The sequence below is a fragment of the Callithrix jacchus genome, chromosome 6 (genome assembly GCF_049354715.1).
Source record: "Callithrix jacchus isolate 240 chromosome 6, calJac240_pri, whole genome shotgun sequence".
In the NCBI taxonomy this organism is placed as follows: domain Eukaryota; kingdom Metazoa; phylum Chordata; class Mammalia; order Primates; family Cebidae; genus Callithrix; species Callithrix jacchus.
Genome location: NC_133507.1, coordinates 10,498,790 through 10,516,540, shown reverse-complemented (window position 1 = coordinate 10,516,540; position 17,751 = coordinate 10,498,790). Strand labels below are relative to the sequence as shown.

Below are 17,751 nucleotides of genomic sequence, written 5' to 3'. Positions count from 1 at the left end.
GAACATTAGATGTTTTATTCCCATGTTTTATTTTTTATTAATTTTTTTTTCAGACGAGTATCACTCTGTCACCCAAGCTGGAGTACAGGGGCCCAGTCTCAGCTCCCTGCAACCTTCACCTCCTGGGTTCAAGTGATTCTCCTGCCTGCGCCTCCTGAGTAGCTGGGATTAGGCACATGTCACCTTGCCTGGCTGATTTTTGTATTTTTAGTAGAGACGAGGTTTTGCTGTGTTGGCTAGTCTGATCTCAAACTCCTGGCCTCAAGTGATCCACTGCCTCGGCCTCCCAAAGTGCTGTGATTACAGGCATGAGCCACCTCACCTGGCCCCTCCCATCTTTTAAAATCCCCTGTGACCATCCTCACTGAGCTGAGGCAGTCAATCCTTAGCTGGCTTGGTGAGGAGGCCATGGGTGAGAAGGATGGTCAGGGCTGGGCAGGAGGCCTCCCTGGCTCACCTTCCTGTCCTCAAAGGGTATGTTGCCCTGCTGGCCACGTTCAGTCTCTGCTGCAGGCTGTGGCCCTGTTTCCTTGAGCATAGACTCAGGTAGCCCTAGGGATGCTCCCTGTGGACCAGGCTTTGTGAGGTGGGCCCTCCACAGGAGATTGCTGGGCCTCTGCTGAGGCTCAGAAAGAACATGGGGGGCAGCCTTCAAGGTCAAGTCAGTGAACTCTCCAGCTCCAGTTCTGACAGGCATCCGAGGGCAGAGGGAAGCTGGAAACAGGGCTGCAGGAGGCCACAGGAGTTCTGGGGCCCACCCCCTGCAGCGGGTGCCTTAGCCTGCAAGGGGCTGTCTGCAGGAGGACAACATCCAGCATATATTTCTGACTTAAAGGACAAATTATTTCTAAATACCTGGGCAGAACCATAGAACCTTCTAGAAGCAGCTTCCTCTTGAGATTCTGAATGGAAAGGGAATGCGATACGCAGAGAAAGTGTGAGGGAAGCCAACTCACGTGGACAGGATGCCCATGGCCTGCTGGGTGGCCAGAGTCTTTTTGTCCTGCGGTCCATACAAGAAAGTCTGGATCTGGAGACACTGTAGAACACCAAGCAGCAATCATGAGGCTACAGAAATGTCGCTGAGAGCAGGAAAATACAGTCTCCCTTGAACAAGAGAAAGATCACTTCATTCTTAGACCCTGCTCTGATGGAATTAGCATGTTCTAGTGACAGTCTGACCTTCGATTTGGATGTTCTGAGTGTTCTAGGCAAAAACATACAGTTTTAGCACTGTTTCAAAAACCTCTGTGACTATCTGTATGCAAAAAATATATTTAAAAGTTGTATTTTTAAAAAAAAAGGCAAGAACCTTGGTACTGACCAGTGGATGGGCTCCAGTTTCTATTTTTAAATGGTCCTTGCTATAGCCTGGAAAAGATTTTTACAAAATGCTTTTGTTTTTTATAAACACATACTCTACTTTTATTAATATAGGGGCTTTCTATACTTTTTACTACACAGAAATGTCTTAGTTATGAGGAGGCAAATATTCAGCTTATGGATTATCCAGGGCTGGCTTTGGCTTGCTTTTTCTTTTCTGCTTACTTGAAGTCTTGCCATTCGATTGCTTGTACTAGGCTAGAGCAAACTCAAGGAGAGGAGAAAGATTAAAGGTGTGCCAAAAATGGCCAAAATAGTTTTGAGAAAGAGTGAGGTGGAGGAACTTGCTTTACTGGATGCCAAGACCCTTTTTTTAAAAAACTAAAGTGATTAAGACAGCATGATTTTCACCCAGAGACCAGTGGAACACAGCGGACAGCCCAAGCCTTGACAATGACGGAACTGGCCTTGCAGGACGGGTCAGGAAGAGGTGGGCAGGTCAATAAATGGTACTGGGACCTCTGGTTTTCCAAATGGAGGAAAGTGAATTGCTACCAGAAACCAAACACAAAAATGAAGCCCAGAAAGATTTAAAGGACTAAATGTGAAATAGAAAACTTGGAGATTTTAGATGAAAATACTGGAATATTATTATTATTATTTTTTTTTTTTTGAGACAGAGTCTTACTCTGTCGCCCAGGCTGGTGTGCAGTGGCATCATCTTGACTCACTGTAACCACTGTCTCCTGGGTTCAAGAGATTTTCCTGCCTCAGCCTCCCGAGTAGCTGGGATTACAGGTGCCTGCCACCATGCCCAGCTAATTTTTGTGTTTTTAGTAGAGATGAGGTTTCACCATGTTGGCCAGGCTGGTCTTGAACTCCTGACAGCAGGTAGTCCACCTGCCTTGGCTTCCCAAAGTGCTGGATTACAGGACTGAGCCACCATGCCCAACTGGAGAGTATCTTTTTGATCCTGAGGTAGAGAAGTATTTCTTAGACAAGATCTGGACAAAGAAAAAGTGAAAGACTGAGAAAATGTAACTATATGAAAACCCAGGCTGGGTGCAGTGGCTCACACCTGTAATCACAGCACTTTGGGAGGCTGAGGTAGGTGGATAATGTGGTCAGGAGATCGAGACCATCCTGGCTTAACATGGTGAAACCCCATCTCTACTAAAAATACAAAAACACACACACACACACACACACACACACACACACACACACACACACAAACAAAAAAACCTAAAATGTCTGTGCACCAAAATTCACCATAAGCAAAGTAGAAAGACAAACCATGTTGAGGAAAGATCCTTGCAGTGCACAGAAATGAGAAAGGTTTAACATTCAGAATTTATAAAGAATTCCTATAAGGTAATGAGAAATACCAAACCAAACCAAAACTGCTCAATAGAATACTAGTCCAAAGATAGAAACAGATTATTCAAAGAGTTGAAATATGGTAAACATGCTTGATCTCATTAATAACCATAAATACAAACTAAAACTTCAATGAGGTAGGTACCACTTCACCCATCAGACTGCAAAAACCACCAAGCTTTGTTAAAATACAAATCCACAAGAATTCTTTTACATACTGATAGTGGGTATTCAAACTGGTATAGCCTCTTTGTGAAAAATTTAGTAATGAATATGGAAACTGTGATATATACATATCATATGTATACGATATATAAATGTTTGATATATGTATGTGTGTTTATAACCACACAGATGAATCTCATGATTACAAAGTCAAGGAGAAAAGAAAACTGCAGATGAATGCATATAATATATATTATAATTTATGTAAAGTTTTAAAACATGCAGAACAAAGCCATAGTAAAATAAGAGCATGGGAATGATGCAAATTCAGAAAAGTAGCTATCTGGGGATTGGCAAGTATACAGGGACTTCAACTGAATGGGTCAGGTTTTATTTCTTATATTGAATAGTGAGTTCCAAGGTCTTTGCTATGTTATCCATACTTTTCTGCATATCTGAAATATTTCATAATACATCTTTAAAAGATTGAATGAATTGTTGTACATGGTAATAGCTTGAGTAAAAAAAAGTGTGAGGGTTTGGGGACTTACTACTGAAGGCTGTTTATTCATCTGATCTGCCAACCATTTTTAGGTCTTCAAGAAAATTAAAATATAGGCAGCCAAATGCCTTTGTCTTTACAAGCTGTGGAAAATATAAAAACTGTCTGCATGTTTCAGGCCAAGGAATTCAGAATGTGATTTTCAAACTGAGAATGTGGTTGTCCTTTGAAAAAAGGAACTATCAGATGAGAATATGATAGGATTTTTAAAATAACAAAATATTCACTATTTCTTAGTCATCTGACTAAGAAATATACAGTATCAAGAAGTAGTAAACTCTATTATTTTATTCAATGCATAATTCAAATTCTACAAAGGCAAGATCCCTGTCCCTCTGTCAACAAGCCCTTGACTTTCTCAATCTGCACAGGGGCCTTGGCCTGGCCTAGGCAACGGGCTGAACTGCTCATTCCATGGGACTGAGCCAGCGTTGCTTTAATGCTTTAGGTTGTTGTGACCCTAGAAATTTATGAACTTTGACAAAGCTCTGTTGCTTTGAGGGGAGGGGACAGGGACATGTTTTTGACACCCATGGTACCTGATGTAAACCCTTCCAGCACCCTGCTTGGGTTACAGCTATTGGAAGCCTAGGCACACTGGGCCTGGCAGAGGAGGAGGTGCTCAGCAAGGGCCAGAAAGCAAGAGAGGCAAGATGCTTCCCCCCACTGCTGCCCATCAGCGAGAGGCCCCTCTCTCCAGGGTTAACACTTCTTACCAGAATAGACTTCATTTCGCCCAGAAATAACTTCACTCAGTGTAAAAGATCAGGGCTGGTTTTAAAGCCACCCAGACGTCCCTGTGTTTATATATTTATGAGTGCCTCCGATGCAGCACATTTTGAGAGGTGATGTTGTCACTGCTTGTCGTTAATTCATTCACTGTGGCATTAGAGTTTTACTGACACTGTAACAGTTAGTTGAGACTGAGGTCTCAGTTCACTCTGCCTTAACAGACTGCCTTCAAAATCTAATACTCGGGAGGAATTTCCATCCTACCCCTTTGGTGACTGAAGTTGCCTCTCCTTGGCCCCTCATTCTCTAGGGAAATAAATATCCCATTGGCTGAATATTCTCAAATCCCCAGGAAGAATGAGAAGGCAATTGGCAGTGCTTATGCAAATTCTCAGTGGGTCTACTAACCACGCCCACTTGTTACAAAGCTGTGTACTGATCATTTTCACTACTATGTTAGTAGAGAGAGTAGAGTTAGGAGGGAAGATTGTGGTTGGGTCAAGAGATCCTTTTCAGTAATCAAGCCCTGGAGAGGGGAGCCCCATCCCTACCCTACCCCTAGCCCTTGGTCAAACTCTTCTCTTCCTGGTATCAATAGCCTGGTATTAAGTAACCCTAAGGTTACTTATCCTTACTAAGAAGATTTGCCCAAAATTCCAGGTGAAGTGAAAAGAGATGCAAAGCGGTGTCAACTAGGAGCCAGAAACAGATCCTCACTCAGCCCCTCGCTAATCTCTTGTGTGATTGCAGTGCAAGAGCAGGCACCAGAGCTGGAAAAAATGGTCATCCATTTACTGAACTACTCTTCGAAAGACAGCTTTTTACAACAGCAAACAACCCATTACGGACTTGTACTAGAAAATTTTTTATAAAGCTATATATTTATCTAAGAAACATAAATTGAGATTTTCGTTCTGCTGCTCTTATCTAAATTTACTTAAGCATTTTTGTGTGAAGTAGGTGTGTTGATTCTTTTGTTAAAAACAGAGGCATTGACAGAGAGGAAGTGAATAAATGCTAATTGAACCTGCTGGAGCCAGGCACTGTAAATATCCAGCTGAGTTAAGTAAAGAAGTCGCCAAACCTAGACAGAAGAACATTCTCCACCATAAACAAAGGTATTCCGTGCTCCCATGCTCCCCAGATTCTTCTGAGAGGCAGATATCCTCCTTCTTGAAATCAACCACTAAGGGGTGTTTCTAACTTTTCTTTAAAGTGAACAATAAACTGAACTCCTGAGTGTCCAGATGAATTTTAGGAGCCATTACATTGCTATTTTTCTCTTTGATTTTATATGGAGGGTTGTGAGAAGTCACTTGTGTTTGTATTATTCCTTAAATATCAAACAGGGAGCTTTTCTTTCCCTTGCAGGAAAACAAAAGGGAATGTCTGCTTTCATACCAGCCCGCAGGCTGTCCCCAGATGGGGCCGTGTCTGTCTTGCACAGACCCTGGCACACAAGCATGTAACAGCTGCTCAGTGAGTGAATGGTGAACTAGGACAGACACGTAAGCTGGGAAATTCTTACATGCGGCCTTTAGACTCCTGACGACACAGCTGGACCCTAGGGCTGCAGTGACTCATCAGGTACTAAAACCTCTGCTAGGGAAGTTCCATTGTGGGAGTGGTGTTAAAAACTCGAAATTACAGTCCAGGCTTCAACAGGAGAAAGACTGCTGCTCACTATTTGCTGCTTTCTCCTAGGAATCATTTGGAAAGAGACAATCTAAAGCATTTGATGCAAACTTTCAGAATTATTTTTGACATGACTTTGAGGTTTGAAAGCTAGGATTCTAAGGAGCCCGGGAGCCAAGAAAAGTGATAGGTGCCATCAGTTAGCCATCTTCCTAGCTGTGGGTGCCTCTGAGCTAACACCCTTCCCACTGTGGACACGGGTGGCTCAGTGGCAGCTATGGCATCAGGGTTACATGACTCCATATACTCTCATTTAAAAACCCACAGTAATTGAATACCCAAACTCAGGAAGAATATTTTCTGCATGTGCAGTTGTCACTCAGGGCCATTTTCATAGCAGCATCCCGCAGAATTAGACTGCTGCTGTCTCCCTTCCTCCCTTAACCTCCTGCCTAAGGTCCCGGAATTGCATCATAACTTCTATTGAGGAATTTCAGATGATGAAGGTACCAATGGAACAAAACCTACTTATTAATAGAGACAGTGCAGCAAGGACTGCAACTAAAGGGTCACTGAAGTTACAAGACTACAGGACTTCGTAACAGAAAACTGAGAGAGGCATACTCTTCATTCCTGGTACGCTTCCACGCCAGGCGGTCATGCTCTTACTTGTATTTTGTACTTATGTGAAATGAAAAACAAAGCTAAAGAAAGGTAAATTTTTTTTAAAAATGCCCTAACGCTGAGGATCTGAAATCACTACTCCTCTTTACACACATTATCCGATGACAGATTATGTCCACGGGGGAGAAATTACTCAGAAACTCGAAAATCGTGCTTCTGTTTTCAGGTCAATTCTCAAAGCCTTGAGAATTCCTAAGAGAAAAGATGACTTCAGAAGCCTTACTACTTGGAAGCATGAAATGTGATAAATCTTTAAAGAAATACAAGTATGTTTTCATTTACCAGCCACTACAAGGCCAGCAGAAATTACTAACTTGGGGGAACTGAAGAAATAACCAAAACGTAATTCAACAGACAGCCCCCCTAGAGATGCAGTCAGGGTAGTGGGTGGTTCTTCTGAGCCGCCCAGAAACCAGCCTCGTCCCGGCTGGACCTGTGTCTTTGTCCACATTTGCCACTTCCTGCAGCAGGTGTCTGCTGAGCACCTGCAACAAGCCAACCCTGTGGCTACTTTGGGGATGGAGCGGAGAATGGGCAGAAGTGGACCTTGCTCTCGGGGATTCCAATGGAGTCGGGAGACAGACATTTTAAAAATACATAAATAAACATTCATAACTTGTGATAAGAGCTTCAAAAGAAAAAAAAAGATGGGGCTGTGAATGAATACCAGGGGGCTGTTGGTGGTGGTCAATTGAGGGTACCTGGGCCAGCAGAGGCCTCTGTGAGGAGGTGACACTGACTGGAGTGAGACCTGAAGACTGGGAAGTCAGCAGGTGAAGAACAAACAAGGCAGGATGGGGATGGAGGGGGAGTGGTGGGGACCGAGGGGGGTGGTGGGGAGGGAGGGGGGTGGTGGGGACAGAGGGAGGTGGTGGGGACCGAGAGGGTGGTGGGGATGGAGGGGGTGGTGGGGGTAGGCTCACAGGGAGAAGGAATTCTGAGTGTTTGAGGGAATGTACCTCTGCATCCTCTTTCTGTCTCTCTCTATGTCTGTCTCTGCCTGTCTCTCTTTCTATCTCTGTCTCTCTCACACACACAGCCCTGCAGCTTCCTTACTTGGAGGGCCACTGATCCTAAGACCTGAGGAGTTGAGACACCAGTGGGTGGGTAGGGAGCCTCCCATGAGAGAAACAGGAAAGGTGGGAAGGGGACCCTGAGGTTTGCAGGGAAATAGGAGATGGAGGACAAAGGGGGTGAGGTCCAGGCACTGCCACCTGCACAGCTCCTCAGAGCAGACCCTTTCGGAAAGCTCTCCCTGACTGTCTCCTGGGTGCCAGCCCTAGGGGCGTGAAAGTCATCCCTGCTGTCTCCCTCACTCCTCACCTTCAGGTTGCCAAGTCCTGTGGGTTCTATGTCCTTATCGACATCCCTCGACTCCCCCATGACTTTGCTCCATTCCTTGGCCACTGTACTGGAGCAAGCTACCATCATCCTTCTCCACGACAACTGCAATGCAAATATTTAGAAAATAAATGCATCGGCAGGACTTGCTATCCAGAGAAATCCTGCTGTGTACCCACATAGAAATTATGGTTTCTTTTTCAAGTGAAGAGCCAGCTTTTTGTATAAAGGCTGGATTTTCCTATTTCTGAGCCAGCCAAGGGAACGGATGCAGACTCTTAAAGCTGGGCCTTCTGAGCTGCCTTCTCTTGGCAAATTTCCCTATTAAATGGAGCTCAGTGATCTGGCGCAGCCCTTCCTGAGTTTGTGCCATCCACACCAGCCATTCCTGACCATTGCTTTTTAACTTGTTTAAGGATACACTAGATTTATGTAATAGGAGCTTTCGCCTTTCCCTCCATCCTTGGCCATGCACCCATAAACTTGCTGTTTCCAGCGAAGCTCTGAAAAACTGCTAGCAAGCCTCAGGCCAGTACGGTCTGTCCTGATCCACAGTCCTGCACCCACCCAGACCTTGTGGGTAGCTGATGACCTGAGGCACTGTGTACTCACCAAGCCATGGTCAGAGTTCTAATGTTTAAGGAGCTTTTCCATAGCAAATGTAGCCTTGTCAGTGGGCAGCCTGTGTACACTACCCATCCGTGTTTTCCAAGGGATAGCAAACATGGAGGGGCACTGTGCCTGGGTGCCATAGCTGGGGGGTCCAAGCTCAGGAAGGTGCCTTTTCCCCAAAGCTGTTGATGCCAGGGAGGCCTGTGGCCAGGAGAACTAGAATTCTCATTCCCACCTAGACTATAGTGGGCAAGGGAAGCTCCACATTCATTCTTGTTTTTTGAGATGGAGTCTTGCTCGGTCTCCCAGGCTGGAGTGCAGCGGCACAGTCACAGCTCACTGCAACCTCTGCCTCCCAGGTTCAAGCAGTTCTCCTGCCTCAGCCTCCTGAGTAGCTGGGTTTACGGGTATGCCACCACCATACCTGGCCAATTTTTATATTTTTAGTAGAGACGGGGTTTCACCATGTTGGCCAGGCTGGTCTTGAACTCCTGACAGGTGATCCACCCACCTCAACCTCCCAAATTGTTGGGATTATAGGCATGAACCACTGCACCCAGCCTCCAAATTCATTCTTAACCAAGAGAGGTTAAGAATGAATGACCTTGACCCCTTTAACAATTGGCTCTCATGCTCAGATAAACTGATTTACAAACATCTTCAAGTCAGGAGTGCTTGAAGAGTCTTTAAGCACATTTCTCAACCCAAGAACAAGACTTTTTATATGCAATTAATGTCATTATGACCTTCTCTTTGAAAGAAGTGGGCTGCTGCAGTCCAACAATGGGTTAGTCAAAGATGATTAGAAAAATCAGAATCGGGGTCCAAAGTGGCTCCTGCCGGAGGTCATGGCGCTCGCGAAGGCGAGGTCATCAGTTCAAGGCTAACCTGAGCAACTTCATAAGCTCAAACTGATTGGCAAAAAAAATCAGAATCTCCGGGCATGGTGGCTCACGCCTGTAATCCCAGCACTTTGGGAGGCCAAGGTGGGTGGATCACGAGGTCAAGAGATCGAGACTATCTTGGTCAACATGGTGAAACCCCATCTCTACTAAAAGTACAAAAAATTAGCTGGGCACGGTGGCGTGTGCCTATAATCCCAGCTACTCGGGAGGCTGAGGCAGGAGAATTGCCTGAACCCAGGAGGCGGAGGCTGCGGTGAGCCGAGATTGCGCCATTGCACTCCAGCCTGGGTAACGAGCGAAACTCGTCTCAAAAAAAAAAAAAGAAAAAAAGAAAAATCAGAATCGAGGACAAATGAGGCTCTACACATGAAAACAATGTGGAGTGGAGGATGGCTCTGTGGGAAGTTCAAATTTGGCTCTGGATGTCCTGGTATATCCAGGACAACCAGGAAAACACCAGATATGCCAGGAAATCCAGAGCAATAAGGAAAACACCAAATATGCTAAGGGAAAGTAAAGCGAAGTGGGCCACTGATGGAATTATAGGGCATGAATTCAACATAAAGCGTGGTCTTCCCTAAGAAGGCTCTGTTTATTGGCCTGCTTGGAAGAATGGCCGGAACACAGCAGGGAATTGATGGCCTGTTCTCTAGTCTTGACCTATGACTACACAAGACCTTCCTAGGCTGGGCATGGTGGCTCACGCCTGTAATCCTAGCACTTTGGGAGGCCAAGGTGGGCGGATCAGAAGGTCAGGAGTTTGAGACCAGCCTTGCCAGCATGGTAAAACCCTGTCTCTACTGAAAATACAAAAATTAGTCAGGTGTGGTGGTACATGGCTGTAGTCCCAGCTACTCAGGAGGCTGAGGCAGGAGAATCACTTGAACCTGGGAGGCAGAGATTGCAGTGAGCCGAGACTGTGCCACTGCACTCTAGCCTGGGCAACAGAGTGAGACTCTGTCTCAAAAAAAAAAAAAAAAAAAAAAAAGACTTTCCTAGCGTTGGCTTTCTTGCCTATAACCTCCGAATAAAAATCATGTCCTTTCTTAAAAAGACTCATTTTAGTGGGCTTTGATTTTTTTTTAAAGAAAGGGGCCACATAAAATTATATTATTCTTTTATGGAAATGCTTAATGCCCACAGCTAAAGGAGTGAGGCAGTGGATTGAAGCCTGCTGAAGATAGTGCCTAATATAGAGGCCAGATGGAGACTGGACCCAAATCCGACCTGACACTGTCCTTGGGCCCTGCATACTCCTAAGATGCTCCCATCTATGAAGCAGCCTTCAGGAATTCTTTCTGCAGCCTTTCACCTGACAAAAATATTGGTGATGATGTCCATCCTAGAATATAACCAGGTTTCCATGTTGTACAAGTAGGTGCAGTTTTGCTGTGGAAATTTCCATCTGGAGCCAAAAGAATTCTGCAGTTTTCCCCTGCAGGCAGATGCCTTTAAAAGGCAGATCAATAATATGGTTTCCTTTCTGGTGATTTAATCCCGCTGTGTGCCTTGTTTCCTGGGCCTTCCTGTTTTTTGTTTTTCATGCCTATGGGTCCATGCCTGGACCATTCAGCACAGGAGGGTACATCTGGAAAAGCCTCTGTTCAGTGAGTTCCTGCTACTGAGTTGAAAACTTGGGGGATGCAGCTGTTTTTGTGACAAAAACAAGAGAAACACTCGGCGGGCAGTGTTTAGCTTTAGGAACTGCTGGCTTCACAGAGTCCAGTGCTAAATATGGCATTTGAGAAACTCTAGTCGGCAGCAGATGTGAAAAGCACATTTCAAGTCCCTGTTTGTGCCCTGGTGTTCACAGAGCAGCCAGCCTGTTCTCAGATAGGTACATGTGAAAAGTGGAGATCAGAACTGCGTGCACCACAGTACACAACCATCACAAATACAAATGTCCATTATTTCTCTCAGAGTCCAGCAGTCAGGTATCTTTAAGATGCCAGGGCCATTGTTTTCAGGACTGATGGTCAACAAGGCCAAACCAAAGGAAAAAGGGGTCACTGACTTCTACCACAGGCTTTAGGGTGCTGCACCCTGACAGTTTCTTGAAGCTGGGCTACTTTTAGCCTCTCAGGTGGCAGTGTGGCCCAGAGCAGTGATCCTCAGTCTCTGCCTAGGAAACTGGCCAACATGCAGAACCCTGGGCACCTGGCCCCTGCCCCAGAGACTCCGATTCAGAAGGTGACCCTGATGCAGTGGCTAAAGACCCATGCTTGGTGAGCCGCTGGCACAGAGGAAAGAGTCGGGCCTTATATAAGAGTAACCTGCCCACAGACCATTGGCTTAATTCTGGGAGCCTTGAACCCCTTCTCTGTTGAACAGAGCTATGCAGGTCCGACCTGCAGGGTTGCTGTCAAGATGGGGAATGATGTATGAGCTACCCCTGGCAGCAAGCCTAGCTCTGAGTGTGAGGTGGGGCACATGGTACCAGTTTAGCCTCACTGGGAGCCAGCAGTGACAGTGTGAAGGTCTGTGTGACCCTGTTCAGCCCTGCTCAACTTTCTGTGTACCTCTGTTCTCATTTGCCACCCTCCTCCATTCTGAAGTCCTCCCCCTGCCTGGGGTGCAGTGGCTGGGCTGAACCCTAGGAAGAGTTTCCAGATGTCATCGACCTCTTCAGAGATGTGAGGAGGGGGAAGGAAAGCAGAGATTCCCAGTGGCAGGCGATGCCTTGGCTCTGCATTTCCTCCCTCCTGCAGAGGTGCTGATGGTGGGAAAAGCTTCCAAGCAGCCTGCACACCTGCACAGAGGCAGTCTCTGGTGCTCATTAGAGCAACGTTACTCAGTTCATCTCATTTGATCCTTAAAACTGTGGGATGGAAGGAGGCCAAAGAAAACTGAGTCCTCGTCTCCATTCTTGGTTCACTCCATTCCATCCTCAACACTATCCTCATAGTAATTAAAAAGAAAAAAAATCCAAAGGAAAACTCTAGACCTGCTGTGCCCTGCTTAGAATCCCCTCCAACCTCCCAACTGCTTAGAGCAAGGCTCAGAAAATTTTTATGCAAAGGGCCGTATGGTAAATATTGTAGGCCTAAAAGTCCAAGAGAAAAAGTTGAGGCTACTAGGTAGGTACAGCACTTAAGAGAGAAGACAAATTTCCACAAATTTCTTTTGATGAAATTTGAAATATAATAATGAGCACAGACTTGTTTTGGCAATATAGTTCTACAGTTCTACTAATGAGTAAAACAGATTCGTTTTGGGGGAAGGATAACTTTTCACTTGCTTGAAGTTCAGAGATAGTATTCTCTATCATGAAATGGGTTGCAAATAATCATGTGTAAAAAATGTCTAACTTGAGAGCCACACAAAAGCAGGTGGAGGGCTACATTTGGCCTGTGGCCATAGTTTGGGACCCTGACTTAAAGGATCAAGCCTCAGCCCCTTCACATGGCAAACCTGGCCTCAGGGATTTGCCCTGCGTGTCCCCCACCAGCAACCCTACAGCCAGCCAGCTTCAACTGCTTTTTGTCCCTTACATGTACTTTGCTCTCCTGCCTCTGAGCATCCTTCTTCTATCCCACTTCCCAGCCTGGGAATTCCTGTTTCTCTTAGCCTATACTGTCTTTTTCAAGATGACTTACCTGGACACCTTCCCTAAATCTCTTCCCTCCCGTAGATCCCAGTATGGATTTGCAGCATGGAATTGAGCAGGTAATATACTGGGGAGGTTACAGTCTGTAACTCCATCATTGGTCTGGGACATTCTTAAGGGAAGGTATCACTTGACTCCTATTGTATTCATTGCACATGTGCCCAAAACAGGGAGGGATGCTGGCAACCCTGTCCCAGATCTTCTGACTATAGGATAGTGTTTCCTGTGTCACCTCCACCCCAGGCCATCCAGTTACCTTGGAAGCACCATGTTTTTATAGCTTACCACTCAACTAGCCTTGGCTGACTGAGCCAGGGGTGGGCACTGGATTCTAGCCAGGCCTGTCAGTCTTTCCCTAAGGTCTTTCAAGCTGGGACAAGAAAAGACACAGAGACAGAAAGTAAAACTCTGGAGTGTTGGCAGCCTTGATCTTCACCTTGAGGGAAGACATTGCCATGAGAGAGGAGGAGGATGGTGTGCAGAAAGGAGCAAGAAGTTCCTGGACAAAGAGAGTCCTCCTGGCATGAGAGTCTAGCTGAGGCTCAGCTGCACCATGCCAGCTTATCACAAGCCTTTATTTGGAAATCACAAGACAATAGACGCCCCTTTATACCTAAGCTAGTTTCAGTGGCAACCCAAAGACTCCTGCTGTCCTGGTCTTGGCATTCTCCCCACTGTGCCAGTCGCTTCCAAACATTTTTAAAACCCAGGAAACCCTTGTTCAAAAAAAGTCTTACCTGGAAGTCCAGATGACCATATAGTATATTCTGTGTGATAGAGGTCACCTGGCCAACACGGCGAAACCCTGTCTCTACTAAATATACAAAAAATCTTCACTCCAACAACTCTGAGCCATGTGATCAAGGCCAAGACACGTCTCTCCCAGCCTCAGTTTCCCTCTTTGTAAAATACAGAGTAGAGGTATCCAAGTGACACAGTTTGTATATTTGTGCCCACCCAAATCTCATGTTGAATTATAATCCCCAGTATTGGAGGTGGGGCCTGGTGGGAGGTGACTGGATCCTGTGGGTGGGATTTCTCATGAATGTTTTAGCACTACGCTCTTACTGCTGTCCTCGTGACAGTGAGTGAGTTCTCATGAGATCTGGTTGTTTAAAAGTATGTGGCACTGCTCCATTCGCTCTCTCTTGCTCCTGCTTTCCCCATTCAATGTGCCTTCTCCCACTTTGCCTTCCACCATAAGTAAAAGCTCTCTGAGGCCTTCCCAGAAGCTGAGCAGATGCCAGCATCATGCTTGTACAGCCTGCAGAACCATAATCCAATTTGACTTCTTTATAAATTCCTCAGTCTCAGATATTTCTTTTCTTTTCTTTTGTGACAGAGTCTTTCTTGCTCTGTCCCCCCGGCTGGATTGCAGTGGTATGATCTTGGTTCGCTGCAGCCTCTGCCTTGAGAGTTCAAGTGATTCTCCTGTCTCAGCCTCCTGTGCAGCTGGGATTACAGGCGTGTAACACCATGCTCAGCTAATTTTTATATTTTCAGTAGAGATGAGTTTTTGCCATGTTGGCCAGGGTGGTCTCCAACTCCTGACCTCAGGTGATCCACCCAGCTTGGACTCCCAAAGTGCTGGGATTACAGGCATGAGCCACCACACCTGGCCTCAGGTATTTCTTTATAGCAATGCAAGAATGGCCTAATACACCAACTCTTAGGCTTTGAGAGTTGGGTTTAAATGAATTAATATACAGAAATCACTTAACCTGGTGCCAGTGGTTTGACAACCACTCAGAAAACACTGGCTCTTTTTTTCCAGAGTCTTACTTTGTTGCTCAGGCTGGAGTGTAGTGGCATTACCTCAGCTCTCTACAAACTCCTCCTCCTAGGTTCAAGTGATTCTCCCACCTCAGCCTCCTGAGTATCTGGGATTACAGGCCACCATGCCCAGCTAATTATTTGAATTTTGATAGAAACAGGGTTTTGCCGTGTTGGCTGGGCTGGTCTCGAACTCCTGGTCTCAAGTGATCTGCCTGCCTTGGCCTCCCAAAGTTCTAGGATTACAGGCATGAGCCACCGTACCTGGCTAGCATTGGCTCCTACTATATGGAGGTGATAGATGGGGAAACGCAAGGCACTTGCTTCCCTTAGCTTCCTTCTCATCTCTCCCTCATCAAATGTCTTTGGCACATGGATAATGTTTAAAGTATTATTATTTTTTATTGTATTTATGCTCTGGGGTACATGTGCACGTCTTACAACCTGCAGGATTATTGCATAGGTACAGACATGCCATGGTGGTTTGCTGTCTCCATCCCTCCCCCAACGTTTAAATTATTAGAGATGATTGATTTCATATACTTCTTCCTGGCTAGACTGGGAACTCACAAGGACAAGGAGCATATTTGTCTTGGTCACTGTTTTCCCCCAGGTCTGGCTAGCACAGTAACTGGCCTATTGAAGATGCTTAATAACTATTTACTAACTAACTCATAATAGATATGTGTCATCTCATTAACAAATAGGCAGAACACATGTTACCAAATCTGGTGCCTTTTGCAGCAGAATCAGAAAAATCATAAGAAGAGAAAATGACTTGACTTATAGGACAGCCCCTCAGAACTAAAGTTAATTCTTTTGGTTCAATCAGTTATGTTACTTAGGGTTTCCCAGGTTTTCCCCATTTTGAAACTAATTAATATAATAAAAGCCTATGATGTAACTTATGAGATACATTTAGAGTAATAATAAGAGAAAATTTCATATTCATAAACACCTAGATTAATAAAATGAAAACGAATGAGTTAAATTCCAAACTCATAAAGATAGAAAAAGAATTTCAACATAGCAAAGCAAAATAAAGCACAAGGACAGAAATAATAAAGATAAAATCAGAAATTAATGAAATGGAGAATAGGATTTATGGGATTAAAATCCTGGCTCTTTGAAAAAATTAACAAAATAGGCAAACCACAAACTAAGTCAAGGAAAAAGGGAGAAAACCCCAAATATAAAATGAAGAAATCATAATGGGAAAAGAACTGTCAAAAAGTAGAAAGTTTTAAAATTCATGAGACCACTTTGCAAATCTCCATGCAAATAAATCTGAAAATGTAAGTGAAATGGATAATTATCTAGAAAAACACAGTTTGCCAAAATGACCCCATTAGGGCAGAACCACTTTTGGTAAAAGAAATAGAGAAAACTGTCAAGGAATTTCCCTACAAAAGAAGCATCAGGCCTGACGGATGCCACAGAAGACACAAACCTCCAAAGACTACTGAGTGTTAAAGCTACATGAATTCTTTCAATGCATGAAAAAGAAGGTAAACTTCCAAATTATTTTTATAAACAAATATAACATTGATTCTTAAACAAATAATACACACAAATATTGGCACAAAAATCCTAAAGTAAACGTTAGCATACAGAATCAACATCTGCTATGGTTTGAATGCTCCTCCCAAAAAGCACGTGTTGCAATCCAAACTGCAACACTGTTGAGAGATGGAGCCCAATGAGAGGGGGTTAGGCCATGGGGACTCTGTCCGCACGCATACATTAATGCTGTTATCTTGGGAGTGGTTTCATTATGAAAGGCTGAGTTTGGCCTCCTTTTCTCTCTCTTCCTTTCTCTCTCTCATTTCCTTCCGCTTTCTGCCAAGGGATGATGCAGCAGGAAGGTCCCTACCAAATGCCAGCCCCTGGATCTTGGACTTCCCAGCCTCCAGAATCATAAGAAATGAATTTATTTTCTTTATAAATTACCCAATCTCTGGTAGTGTGAAATAAACTTATTTATTGTGATTCATTTAAATGCTCTAAGAAGAATCATTTGGTCATCTCTACTAATGCTGAAAAAAGCCTTTGGTAAAAATCAACATTTAGTTTTAATTAAAAAAAATTCATGAAAATAGAAATTGATGGATACTTTCTTAACATGAAGAAATATATAAACCTTAGGTCTAAAACCAGCATCTGTTAAATGAAGAATCACTAGAGGCATTTGCATTAAGATCAGGAACATGGCAAGGATGCCCATTATCTCTGCTACTGTTTATTATTTTATTGGAGGTATAAGCCAATGCAATTAGACAAAAGAAATAAACTAGAGGCATAAGAACTGGAAAGCATAAAGTAAAACTAAGTCTATTTGCAGATGATGTAACAGAATACCTAAAAAAATCTGGGAGATTGAATTAACTCAAACAATAAAATAATTATGCAATTAGCAGGATATAAAATTTATACAGAGAAACCAACTGGGTTCATATATGCAAAAATAAATCAAAAGTTATAACAATAGATAAATCTCCATATAGTAACAAGGAAGATCGAATAGTTAGAATTAAACTTAATAAGACATACACAAAACCTATATGAAGAACAGTTTTTAATGTGCCTGAAAGATATAAAAGTAGGCATGAAGAAATGGAAAGATACCTCTTGTTCTTGGATAGGTAAACTCAATATCACAAAGTTGTAAATTCTCCTAAAATTTATTTATAAATAATGCAATAAAAATACTAGCAAACTTTGTTGAGTCAGACAAATTGATATAAAAATTCATGTAGAAAAATAAGCATGGAAGAATAGCTAGACCACCTGATATTCTAGAAAAAGAAAAGCAATAGGGGGTGTCTACTGCCACATATTAAATCATTCTATAAAATCTCTGTAATTAAAACTGTGAATTATTGGCACATGAATAAACAGAAAGACTAGTGAAAGAGAACAGAAATCTAGAAATAGACTTAAGTCCATATGGAAATTCAGTATATGACGAAGGTGTTATCTGAAGTCACTGGAGCATAGATGGGCTCTCTAATGAAATGGTGCTGGTCAACTGG

General features: G+C 43.9%; 1 protein-coding gene across 12 annotated transcripts in view; it reads right to left on the bottom strand.

The window, feature by feature from the left end:
- The window catches only part of TTC23 (tetratricopeptide repeat domain 23), a 108,492-nt gene that overhangs the window by 2,145 nt on the left and 88,596 nt on the right, over positions 1-17,751 (bottom strand). For 8 of the 12 annotated variants that reach the window (XM_017973270.4, XM_035303715.3, XM_078375986.1 and 5 more), the window contains 2 exons: positions 7,805-7,927; positions 957-1,039 (listed from right to left, as the gene is read on the bottom strand). In XM_017973270.4, coding sequence (XP_017828759.3) covers positions 957-1,039; positions 7,805-7,927 — 206 coding nt within the window. The remainder of the gene's footprint in view (positions 1-956; positions 1,040-7,804; positions 7,928-17,751) is intronic. The other 4 variants (XM_078375987.1, XM_035303718.3, XM_035303717.3 and 1 more) reach the window with 1 other exon arrangement.